General features: G+C 53.6%; 1 protein-coding gene across 3 annotated transcripts in view; it reads left to right on the top strand.

Moving 5' to 3' along the window:
* The window catches only part of SLC39A11 (solute carrier family 39 member 11), an 86,412-nt gene extending 84,347 nt beyond the window's left edge, over positions 1-2,065 (top strand). For all 3 annotated transcript variants that reach the window (XM_034067520.1, XM_034067521.1, XM_034067519.1), the window contains exons 9-10: positions 178-336; positions 486-2,065. In XM_034067520.1, the coding sequence (XP_033923411.1) occupies positions 178-336; positions 486-564 (238 nt within the window). In that variant the 3' untranslated portion in view covers positions 565-2,065. The remainder of the gene's footprint in view (positions 1-177; positions 337-485) is intronic.
* Positions 2,066-12,950: the final 10,885 nt, after the last annotated feature.

Here is a 12,950-nt window from a genome sequence, read left to right as displayed (position 1 = left end):
CTCGATTAGGTCAAATCACCTTCATTGCCCATTTAAAACAGTCCATGTGGCTTGGCATGGCATGGCTGGGTGGTGACCATGGTAGCATTAGGGAAGAGCATGGGGACAGGGAGCTGCAGAACCCATGGAGGTTGTGCTCCCTTGTCCCTGGTGCTTGTTAGTCTCTGTCCTTTGCAGGTATGGGCAGCTGAGCGGGATGGTGGAGCCCTTGGCTGGTATCTTCGGTGCCTTCGCCGTGGTGGTGGCAGAGCCTCTCCTACCCTATGCCTTGGGCTTTGCTGCAGGAGCAATGGTCTATGTGGTGATGGATGATATCATCCCCGAGGCACAGACCAGGTGAGACCCCCTGGGTGACTGGGACTAAACCCCCATGGCAGGGGATGGAGCTGGGTGAGCTTTAAGGTCCCTTCCAACACAAACCACTCCATGATTCCCTCATCCAAAAGGTCATTCCCAGCTCACGTCTTCCCCTTTTCTCTCTCCAGTGGCAATGGGAAGCTGGCATCCTGGACCTCCATACTGGGATTTGTGGTGATGATGTCCCTGGATGTTGGGCTTGGATAGAGCAGCGCTCCAATCCCCGGGAGAAGACTTCAGAGCCATTTGTGCAGCGGCGTTTGGAACTGGACACACACGTTTCCCTCTGGACTTCTTTTGTACATATGTTTTTGGATCTGGCTTGGTGTTGATTTCCTATCATTTTCTATCTCTTCCTCCCCTCCAATGTCATGTCGATGGTTTTCAAAGCACAAACATGGCTGGTTCCTTGCAGGTCCTGGTTTCCTTTCGCCACCAGATGTTCTTGTCCTCTTGGGAAGGCTGTTGGATGGGCTGCAGGTCACCCTGTCCTTCCACAGGAGCTGGTTGCTCTGGGTTTCGATCATCTGTGTTCTGTAGAAGAGAAGAGATTCCCTGTGTTTAAGCTGGTCTGTGGTCAGAACAAGGCATTTGAGTGGAGCAAACTCCTTAAAGTCCTGATTTCTACCCTTTAATTTGAAAGGCAGGTGAAGGCATTAGGGCACATAGAGCATCCTGTGGGATCGAGGTCTGCTGTATCCCACGGGTGCTTGGGAATGTTTTAGGGTATTTGTTTTGATGGATGTGAATAGTCCAGGCAAATAAATGATCATTTTCTTGGGATGCCTCTGAAAGGGAAGTGCCATTTTTGCTTAAATTTATCTCCTCTATGGGGCATTGATCCAATGAATTGTGTCTCTGGGAAACAAACGGGAAAGGGGAATTGTTGTGTTTTCTAGCATGTACTCTTTGAAAGGCGAGCTGTGGTCATCCGTGTTGTCAATGTGCTGCCTGACCACTGAACAGGAGGATATGTTTCTGCATGGGCCTGTGACTGTGTTTGGCCTTATCAAACGATGGTTGGTTTGTGGTTCTTGGTTCCAATGGTCCATAACTTCCCAAAAGCCAATGCAGTGTTTTCCTGGCATGTTACTCCACAGAAGAGCTTGGAGGTGAATCAGGAATGTGTCTTCCTGAGCAACACCAGGATGAAATAATTGATCAGGGGGAATTAATGATCCTACCTGAAGAGCCAGAAGCACACATGGTGTATTGCTGCTTCACCCCCTGCTTCCCAAGCATCTTCTGTTGAATGGTCATTCCCAAGCAGGATCAGTCCTGCCCAGGCTCAGTGCCTGGTGCATGCTCGGGTGAGGAGCATGAGCTAGAAGGATGCTGGAAACCAAACCTCCCTCTTTGCAAAGGATGCTTCTGTCTCCGGTCAAAGCAGGTTCATTCAGCCCTGAAGCAGGGATAACTGGATCCCCTGGCTGCTGCTGGCATCTCAGTCCCCCCACAGCCATGGGGCTCTCGGGGGGTCACAGATCACCCTTTGGTCCTGCTGGAGAAGCTGCAGGAAGGGCAGCCAAAGGGAACAGGCTTCAGTAAACTAAGCTTGAGCCATGCATCTTTGGTTCTCCTTTTGTTTTGGGTTGGATTTCGTTTGTACTTCATTTGTGTGTCACTCTGGATGATACAAAACTACTGTTTGCCAATGGATTTGACCTTTTAACTGTGATTGGTTTCAATAAATGGGAAATTCAGCGTTTGCACTGATTCATTCTAAGGCCACAACCCCTACCTTTGCTTCTCCTCCCTCTGCTCTGCTCCATTTCATTTCTCCAGCTTAATTCCTGCCTTGTCAAAGGTCCTGCCTCCCACCCAGGAAAGCAGTGTCTTTGTACAGCTTTTAGCCTTCTGTTTTCAGCCCAAAGCCTTCACCTGAGACTTGGAAACCTCTGGGGTGTCCATGGGTCAGAATGGCTCACAGCCTGTTGGTGCAATGTCCTCATTGGCTGTTTGGCATGCGGTAGTAAGTTGGTACCCAAAACCCCACATGATACATTTAAAGGCAGCCTTCTAATGAGATTGCTGTGAGATAATATCATGTAAAGCATTTAATCCTGCTTGGATGCAGCCAGCCGAGGTAATTATGTACAGCGGCCCCTTAGGAAGAGAGTGGGAAGGGCGATGCAGAAAGCACATCTGAAAATCCTCTGTTGCTGTTTGTACCCTGGAGGTGGATGGAATTATAGATGTGTTCCTGGGTATGACTGAGAAGGTGGCCAGAGGCCAGGCCTGAAATCACCCATGGAAACACCAGCTGTCAATGGGGAGGGGGAGTTTCTGTTGCCTTTGATCCAAACTCCACCTTCGCATTGGTGTTAAGTGAAATGGGGAGAACCCCCCAGCCTGCAGCACCCAAGGGCTTACCCTCATGGGGAGCACACAGGGAGGGGTTTGTGTCTTTCCATCCTTCTGATGGGTGGCACTTTGCATTTGATGGGGCACAGCGGTGCCTGTAATGGGTTGAGTTGTCCTTTGAGCCCATAGCAAGTGTAGCGTTAAGTTGTTAGCATCAATGCTGGTGGTTTCTCTCCCCTTAACTCATTCTTCAGTCAAATCCAAAAGCTTTCGATTCTTGGGGTTTATCTTAAAAGGCAAAAAACCTTACACTGGTGAAGGACAACTTAAACTGTGACTGCTCTTCACCTAAAGCCTCAAACCCCAAAGGGTAAAGAGCAAGACCTGTTTCTCAACAGCACCTATATGTGCTCTTGCAATGGGGCTTGAAATTAACCCAAAGCCCCAGCAGGAATTTGTGGCCCGTGTGCTGGTGCTGCTGGTGCTGGTTTGGGGTTGGAAGGTGGTGAGCGAGTGTTTCACTGGGAAGGGGGAAACCCCCCAACACTTCTCAGCCCTGAGGTGGCTGCTTTTGGCTATGGGTGAAGGGGTTCAGTGCTGTGTGCCCTGGGCATGGAGCTGGTGCTTGCAGGGCTGCACCAGTGCCCTCTGAAGAAGCCCAGCACTGGGCACTGGGTGTGTTTTATCACTGAATCCCAGCCTGGGTTGTGGATGGCCATGGGCTCAGTGCCTGGTTGGCCTGTCAATGAGCAGACAGTGGAAGAGTCCATGGGGAAACTCCTCTTCAAGCAGGAGAGCTGCCCCAGAGCAGCATCAGGCTGTGCTTATGACTAAGTGATGGATGGAGAGGCTGTGGAGAGCTCGGGTAAGTGGCACCATACGTGTGTTTGCCGGAGGATTAGGGCTATGGAGAGGAGATTATTTGTGGCTATGAGTATGTAAGATAAAGCATCGAGCTCCTCCCTTTGTGGATGCAGCTGATCCATCCCACCTGGACCTGCAGGTCAAGGAGAAACAACCATTCCCTCCAGGTAAATCCCACTTACTCCATGCAATGCCGAGCAGCACGTGGCAGGCACAGAGACCGGCACCATGGCACAAATGACACCTCCTTTGCTGCTGCCCTTCCCTCCGTGGCAGCTCCTTCTCCCTGCCCAGGAGGAGCACGGGGAAGGTCCATGGCTCTGGCAGTGCAGCCGGGGCAGGGGAACCTCACCTTTACCCACATGGCTGTGACCCGGCTCACGTCGTGCCATGACTCAGGGAGCAGGAATGGACGGGTGGGTCCCCGCGGGTGCCAGGGCACTCACCGGGGTGCTCGGGCTGGGCAGGGACGGGCAGAGCCTGGGCCAGGGCTTTGCACGCAACCCAACAATCACCCCATTATCGGGGCCCGCGGTGCCAAACAAAACACGGTACCAAACCTCACCGGGGCCGCGAGATGTGAGCCTGGGGAGATGGCAGCACCTGAGTCATTGCTCATAAAGGGATGGATTCCACCTCCCGCCCCTCCCCTTAGGAAAGGAACAATCCAGACCTGAGACAAACCCACTCCTATTCTTTGTGCGCCGGCTTTGTTGTACTTGGCAATGGGGCTGCGATTCAAACCCAGCCGCTCTCGTGCGCGCACGCAGGCAGCAAGCGAACCGCTCCTCTGCTGCCAAGGGCTCGCTCAGGCACCCCAAGCCCATCCAGGCCATGTCTGCCTTCATCAGTCCCAGCCCCGAGCTCAGGAACAAGCCTGGTTATGGGGACAGAAGGGAAGAAAGGGAATTCCGGCCCTTTTCCTAGGGCAGATATTATGGGGTTGTGTTGTTCCTAGAAGAGATTTAATGACAGTCTCTTTTTAGGCTTACATTGGACTCCCTAAGTGCCTGTGTTTGGTGCTGCATGGTCATAGACCTGGAAAATGGTGTGTGTTGGAAGGGACCTTAAAGCTCCTCCAGCTCCAACCCCTGCCATGGGCAGGGACCCCTTCCACTGGAGCAGCTGCTCCAAGCCCCTGTGTCCAACCTGGCCTTGAGCACTGCAGGGATGGGGCAGCCACAGCTTCTCTGGGCATCCTGCTCAGCTCCTGGTTACCCAGCCCAAGGGACGTTTTCCATGTGATTCCTTATGTGTTGTGTGAGTGGGAGAGGTCAGCATGAGGGCAAGGAGATATGTCCTTGATCCAGGAACGACTCCACTGCAAGTTCCTCAATCCAGAACGTTGTTCCTAATGGGGAAAGAGGGAAAGCTTCACACTGAGCTCTGCATATTGCACAGCAATGATCTGAGCACCTCTTGTCTTGTTTCAAGGCTTTTATAGTGTGGAGAGCAGCTGCTAGTGCAAGAATAGAGTGAAAATAGCACATCCTTGATTGAGGCTTCTGGGAAATGTTCCTGTGCTTTATAACCCTGGGAGGGGGCTCTTGAGAGCAGAGCCTGAAGGTTGATTTTAATGTAAGCTGACAAAACGCTGATGATCACCAAAGAGCCTTTGTGTCCAGAGCTGGTTTGCATGGGAGCTGCCTGAACCTCCCTCTCGCTGCTGCCTGCTTGTGTTCTTACAGGAACAAGGAAAGCAGACCCGGCACACGCTTGCTCCCATCTCACCTCCTACAATCCTTCTGCTGTGCCTGGAGCAGAAACCAGAAACCCCAATGAGAGCAGGAGGGAAGAGAATGGCCTGGCTCTGCTTTCCTTTTACTGCAGCATAACTTCCCTGCCATAAAACCACCAGCAAGAGCCAAGGGAAGATTAGGTCATGGGGAAAAACGCTGGTTGGGAAACAATGGAGGGAGGTGCTGGTAACGGATGGGGTGCGGGACTCCCCATCGCCCTGGGCTTCTCCCAGGGACCCCCATGTCCTCTGGGATCCCATCTCCTCTGGGATCCCATCTCCTCTGGGATCCCATCTCCGTCGACCCCAGCCCCAGCTCTTGCACAGGTCAGTCAAACCCCATCAGCACTTCCAACCCTTTCTACTTCCCTGTATTCCCCAAGGTTACAATGGTGAGGGTGGGAATGTGCCAGGTTTCCCATGCTGGTGTTTGAGCCTGGGTTGGCAGCAGGGGCAGGCATGAGGGTGGATGGAGAGCATGAAGCAGCATCTCACACCATGCTTTGTTCTTCCCTTTCCAGGCTGTATCTTGTCCTGGTGGATGGACAAGTTCCTTGTGGGGATCCAGAGATGCTGATGTGTGTCCCTGGAAGTCAGAGACCGCTGGGAATCGGGTGGAGATGTCTTTAAGTGCATGTTTCACTAACCCCTCTGCTCTGGGTGGTGGCTGCATGTGGAGAAAACCTTTAGGAGACCAGGGAAACAAATCCAGACAATAAGGGGGCTCCAGGGCCTCCCGAGTCATTAAATTAAGCTGTTTAGAACTAGGAGGCCCAGGTGACTGGGTGTGAAAGCCCCAAGGCCTCTGTAATTGCTGTGTAAAGGCAGCACTGGTGGGTGGAAAGGAGACAAAGAGATTTGGGGGGATAGTTCCTCCCTCCCGCCCAGTTCTCAGCAGTTCCAGCCCCATTTGGCTTCATGGGTTGCTGGAGGACTCGGCCATGCTGGCACCAGGAGCATGGGTTGGGATGCTGGATGGGATGCTGGATGGGATGCTGGATGGGATGCTGGGGTGCAGAGAGGGGCTGTCCTCACCCTGTCCACTGCGAGGTCCCCATAGCTCCCGAGTGAGCCTCATCTCTTAAATGGACCTCAGCTGAGGTGTTCCCTTCCCTCTGAGCCCTGTCCTTGCTCTTGCTGCTTCCCCAGGCTCAGGAGAGGCCCACAGGTAACAGGAGCTTTGTTTGCCTTGTGCAAATCTTGTTCCCCTTTGCTCTGTTCAAAGGTGAGCAGAGTCCAGCTCCACACCAAAACACCAGTGTGGGGTATCCGAACCTCTCGGAGCTCCCAAAGGGAAGCAAGGAGCTGCTGCCTTTCAGCCAAGGGAAGATGCGGAATTGTCCTCAGCTCAGCTGCCTCTTGATGCCTTCCTCACACCAGATGACAAGCTGATAAAGTGGAGCATTGCATCTCCCTCAGGATGCTCGGGAGGGAGCTGGAGCCTCAGCCAGGCACAGGGACTCCCAGCTCCAGCTTTCCCAAGCCCTGTGTAGCAAGGGCTGGACATTCATTTCTTAAGGACATCAACCTTTCAGGTCCTTTTCATTATCATTTGATCAATGCTTCTCAGATCAGTTAATCTGAAAATACCAGTGAGGAACATCATAGCTGGGAGCCAGAAGGTGATGGTGTCTGGGGAGGAGAAGGCTTCAGGGACACCTTAGAGCAGCTGCAGTGCCTAAAGGGGTACAGAAAACATGGAGAGGGGCTTGGGACAAGGGATGTAGGGACAGGCCAAGGGGAATGGCTTGAACCTGCCTGAGAGGAGGGCGAGATGAGACATTAGGAAGCTCTTCCCTGTGGCTGCCCCATTCCTGGCCGTGTTCGAGGCCAGGCTGGACGGGGCTTGGAGCATCCTGCTCCAGTGGAAGGTGTCCCCTTGGCTCTTGTCTCCCCATGGCAAAGGTTTAAGATGTGGTTGCACAAGGGGGTTCTGCAGGGTCCTCTGCAGCGAGTGACCCCACACAGTGTGGAGAACACCGATGAGCCCAGCAGGAGCTCTGAGGTTCCTCCTGTGCCTTCCCTCTCCTCTTCCCCTTCCCTCCCCCTCTCCTTGAAGCTCTCTGAACAAGTGCTGTTTTATGGCAGATAACTCAGGCTGCACAAAGGCTGCCTTGTGCCTGAGCTCCAGATGTTTAACACCGCACAGAGCCCCTCATCACGAGGTACCTGTTGCATGGAGCACCAGCATGGGACGGAGCTGCTCCAGCCCTCCCTTCCCTTTCACAGGCTGCTGCCAGCCCTTGGGAGAGCACCTTGATACCTGGGACAGCAAAGGGGACCTGGAGTCATGATGCTGCCCAACAGGGATCAGAGTCATTGTCTGATCCCCTTAAAGTGGATCAGCCTCTGATGGCTCTGTTGGAGGATGCCTATGGGTAGGAACACCTGGTTCCCGTGGGATACCCCTGATTATGGGAAATGGGCATCTCTGTGATGGGAGATGCTGCCTCAGTAGGAACAGTACGTATGGTGAGGGTCTCCTGGGAGGAAAGCTGGAGGAGCTGGTTCATACTGGGTGTTTTGCTGGCCTTGTGAACAGTGCTGTGAGGTCTATGTTGTTCCCAGGTGATAGTGGTGGTCATGGAAGCATCCAGCCTCACGTGGACAGGGCAGAATCCATCCACCCTTTGGCTGGGGGATGCATCTCAGGTACTAAGATCCAGTGTGAGAGCAAGGGATCACTGTGAAGGTGGAAGTGGAAACCTGGCTGTCCCTGAGTGATGGGGTGGCAGGAGGTGACCTCCCCATCCCTCTTGCCTGCAGGAGGGATGCTTTGCTGTGGGACAGGGGAGCAGCCACCGGCTCTCCTGGCAGCCAGAGGCCTCGGGAGCACAGTGACCCACTGCAAAGGGCTCCCCAGCCAAAGCAGCCCCTCATTCTCATGCACAACGTGCGAGGGGGAGGGAATGAATCCCTCCATTGCGGAGCAGAGCCGGGCAGCTCCTCCGCAATGAAGTAATCCTCCCCCGGCACCCGGAGCATATAAAGCACTGCAGAACACAAGTGCCTCTGTCCCCACTCTTTCTTCTCTTTCCCTTTAATAATCTCCCTCTTTTGTCCCCATACGTTTACTCCCCATGTCATTGTCCCTTCCTGCTCCCGTAGCTGCCCTTCCCCGGACCCTCTGCACTGCGGTGCCCATGGTGCCACCTGGGTTTTTCCACTCTATTTTCCAGGACACCTGATGTATTTATTTGCTTTCCTTCTTTCCCCCCCCTTGCCTCTGGTTTAGGGTCTATTAAGTTTGCTCCTTCTTCCCCTGCCCTGGGAGCCCCGGTTAATGAGTAACCATAGTGTGCTTGGAGGCAGCTGTCTCAGACAAACTGACGGAGACTTTTTTGGAGCTGCATAAGGGAACGTTTGTTCTGCAGCTTCTCAATAGATCCTTGTGCAGGAGGCAAGAAGTGTGGGGAGCGAAAGAAAGAGACACTAAATCACTGGGCTCCTTGGAAATCTCGCTGCGTGTGTGTGTGTTTTCATGCCTGTGCTATAATAGATGTTAGATGAGTCACCTTTTCAAGTTTAAAGAATGAATTTATCTTCCCAGCGGAGCACACAATGTACTGCTTAACAGTGTTTTGGCTTTAAAGGTCTTTTTAAGTAACTTAAGCATAAAACACACAGCCTATATGTACACTGGCATGGGGTTAGCATCACAGGAACGTGAGTTCTCTTTGTCCTAATCCCAGCATAAAGCAGACTTTGATTTTATGGTTCATAACTTTACCTGTTCCCTTCCTTTGCTTTCATTATATGGAGACTTGGGGGTTTAGCAGCTGTTTGCCATTGGGGTGAAGGCTGGTTTGTGTTCCCCCCCACTGCCTGGCTGAGGGGCTGGGAGATGGTGCCATGGAGGAGAGCAGCAGGTCCTGAGCCCCAGAGCTCCTGCCTGACCTTGGCAATGGCATTTAAACCTCTCTGCCCTGCTTTGCTTTTGTCACTGTGCAAACAGGTGACGGATGTGCCTCTTCTCACAGTTGCACTGGCTTTTCCCTTCCTACTGTGCTGGGCAGCTTAGGAAGGGCAGGTGGGATGCTGAGAGCAGGCAGGAAGTCATGGGAGCAGGGTATGGAATTGCTCCTGGTTGTCTCCAAATGTCTGTTCCTCTCTTGGGGTGTGATGCTGAGATGGGCCCAAGGGGCTTTGCGGGAGCAGCTGTGGATGTGTGAGGGTGCATGGCCTGGGAGAATGAGGATTAAACACAGGAATCTCTACTTGGATGGGGAATAGACTGGGATCCCTGTGCTGGGGAAGGTGCAGTTTGCCCTCACCAGCCCTTCGTACTGTGTTATCCAGAGGTAATTGCAATGGCCCTGTCCTGGCTTTCCTCTGGGACTGACCTGCTGCTGACACCCACTTTTGTGGTCCCCATAGGTTTTGATGGGGACATTCCCTCCATTCCCTCTTCCCTGTCTGGGCTCTAAGCCTACAACTGCTGGGACCCTTAGCTCTGAACTGGGATGGGTTTGCTCCAGGTCCATCCAAGGAGGTTTCCCACCGATCCCACAGCCCATCCTTCCCAGGGACCCGCTCGTGGTCCAGGCTGCGATCCAGTGCTGGGATAACTGGAAACCTGGAACCACATTTTCCTCCTCTTGTACAAAACATCAGGGTTTTCTTTCCAATGTTGGGGTCAGGTTTTGGGTAAAGATTGTGGGTATTTGTGTTTCACCTGAGACGCAGCTCCCGGAGCAATGGTTCTTTACTGGCTCTCGCAGACACTTGGCACTCTCAGCACATGAAATAAAAAGCTTTTTGTTTCCATACTTCCACATATTTACGTATATTTAACGGGTTCAGGAGGGTATTTGGAGGTCAGAGGACTTGCAGAGGTTACGGTGCTGGCCTGGGAACAGCCATCCTGTGGGAACTCATTCCCAGCTCACCCTTCCCAAATCTCTGCTTTCTTTTGCCAGTGCTGGTGCCCATCACAAAACACCTTTTTTTTCCCCTCTTCCTTTCGTTTTGGTAAGAATCAACAGCAAAGTCCATGGTGAACTTTATAGAGGTGCCATTCACTTTATAGAAGTGCCATTCGCTTTATGGAGGTGCCATTCACAAAGTGATGTGGTAAAAGTAACAGGACCCCGGGCTGTGAACCCGAATGTGCTACCGAGGAGGTGTTTGTACTAACACAGCTTTTACAAGCAGGGGCAGCTTTCCTGGCTCCATGCACCCAGAACAGGCTGATGCTGCTGCAGGTTAGAGCAGATGGGCCCTGTTTGCCTTGTGGTGCTCTCCCTGTTGGGATAAAGGATGCTCTGAGTGGATCTGTTGGGAAACCACTGATTTTCCATGACTTGGAAACATCTGGTTGACATTCTTACACCATGATTATCTTATTACCTGCTCCCCATGCACTTTATGTTGCTTTATGGGCAATTCTGCCCACACCATCACCAGCATCACTGCAGCACATGGGCTGTTCTCCTCATTAAAACTGTGTTTTCTTCCTCTGGCTCAGGTCTCCCCTCCCCATCCCAGCAGTGGCTGAGGAATGCGAGGCAGGAATGCTGTCCTCTGCAAGGAGCCGGGGAAGGGGGGTGGCTATCACTTAAAAACAATGTCTTTGTGTTCCCAGCCCGCTGCAGTCACGCAAGGCCATGCCTGGGTGTGCTCAGCCCTGTGCCTGCTCACCCGCTGCCTCACCTGGCACTGGCACCGCAGGGTTCAGCATCTTCCACAGCCTTTTACCATCACGTCATCTCCTTGCACAACCAGGGCTGGGAGAGCATCCCATAAATCAATGCCAGGCGCCTGTGTGAATGAGGAGCACACCTTTCCTTTCCAGTTCATTCCTCAGGGGCCGGCTGGGAGCCTCTGTGCACATCACCAGCAACCGGGGACGTTGCATGGTCCCTTGCACTGGTCAGATGTGACTGGTAAAAGCCTGTGGAGCTGCGGCAGAGCCTTGCAGCACCTTGGGGGATGATGTCTGACAGTGCCATGTCCTGGGGGCTCGTGGTTCTGAAGGGAATGACACGAGGAAAGGGAGCAAAGCTTCTTAATGGTGTTGCAAACACCATTATTTGTCTTCTGTGAGCCCAACCATCCAAGCTCAGGCTGTGCTTCCATCATTGCACTGAGCAATGGGAACAGGGAGAGAACCAGCAGCCAAATCCTGTGCTGGGATCACACCAGTGGAGCTCTCAGAGCTGGGAGTCAGGACTGTCCTGCTGCTTCCCACCAGTGCAGAGCCATCAGTGATGCACCTCTCGGGTGCAGAAGCTACAGGGACTCGCAGCAGTGCAGCTTGGATGGCACAGGCAGCCGCTATGGGATGGTGAATCCTGTGGGAGCAGCGCCTGGATCCCTGCTCCTGCACATGGACATCGCCTTGCCAGCCAAGGGATTGGGATGGGACAGGGTGAGGGGGCTCAGGGCACAGGGGGCTGCAGTAGAGCCCCATAGCACTGCATTATCCCATCTTTGCTCTTCCCTGCGAGTCGCGTTCTGGTGCTTGCCAAACAGGTTTTGATTTCCAGGCTGTGGGGATGAGCACAGCTCAGCTCCCTCCTCCACAGCGCTAAAAGATGGTTTCCCCCCCTGTTTAATATACCATAAGCGATGACCTTTCCCCTCCTTCCCAAGGCAGCCAACACAAGCACAACAATGTGATTCGTGCAGTGTTGCACTTGTGGTTTCTGCAAGAAATTCATCTGGTCCCGGAGCAATTAGGGGAAGGGAAGTGTTTCCACTCCGGCTTTGGGGCCTGAACTGCTGCCAGCAGGGACTTGTTCCCTTCCCCTTCGCTCTCCCTCTCTCTCCCCAGCCTCCCTTGCTCGCTTGTCCTAGGAAACATCAGTGGTTTCCTTCCAGCCACTGTCCTGAGCGTGTGAGGATAAATCCCAGGCCAGGGCAGGTGGGATGATGCTGGATATGGACCCCTGCTCCTGTGCAAGTGATGGGCTGGGAGATAAGCCGAGTGTCCTGTCGGATGAGGGGTGCACAGGATCACCCCCTTTGGCCAGCACCTTCAACACGCTCCATGCTTTCCCTTGCCCCACATTTGGCTGTCCTGGCTCTGTCTGAGGGAGCAGTGGGCTCGGTGGAGCTGACCCTGCCATTCCCACCTGCCTCCTGGTGCCCCCTTTGGGGCATTTCCCCATTATAAACCCCTGGACAGAGTCAAACATTGGTAGAGCAGCAGGATAAGGAGTGGGACAAGGACATGGGGGTGACTTTGCCAGGACTGAGTCTGCTTGCAAGACTGAGCCTTAAATTAGCCCCTAAGCCAACAGCACAGTTAATTGCTCATTCATTCCATAGATGGGTTAATAATTAAGTTAAATTAATAATTGGGACAATAATTAAACTAAACAATAACCAATACAGGGACAATTGAAGCGGTCGCTGAGCATTCCCTGGGGTTACTCATTGACCCAACGCTTCGGCGTGGGACCAGCTCCTGGAATCCCGGGAGCTCCAAGCGGAACCGCCGGCTCTTCCCTACCCCGGCGGGGAGGAGCATCCCTGCGGGCGGACGGGGGGGGGGCAGGAGGCGGCTCCCGGCCCGGGGGGAGGAACTACAAGTGCCGTGAAGCCGCCCGCTGGGTACATAAGGGGGGAATGGCCCTGCCTGCCCCGCAGTTGGAGCATCCCTGCCCGCAGAGGCGCTGCTCCCGGCCACCTGCGCGGCCGCTGGTACCCGGCTCCGTCGGGGGCTATGGAGGATGCGGGTGAT

Source organism: Melopsittacus undulatus, chromosome 11, assembly GCF_012275295.1.
Source record: "Melopsittacus undulatus isolate bMelUnd1 chromosome 11, bMelUnd1.mat.Z, whole genome shotgun sequence".
Classification (NCBI taxonomy): domain Eukaryota; kingdom Metazoa; phylum Chordata; class Aves; order Psittaciformes; family Psittaculidae; genus Melopsittacus; species Melopsittacus undulatus.
This window is presented reverse-complemented; position numbering and strand designations above follow the sequence as displayed.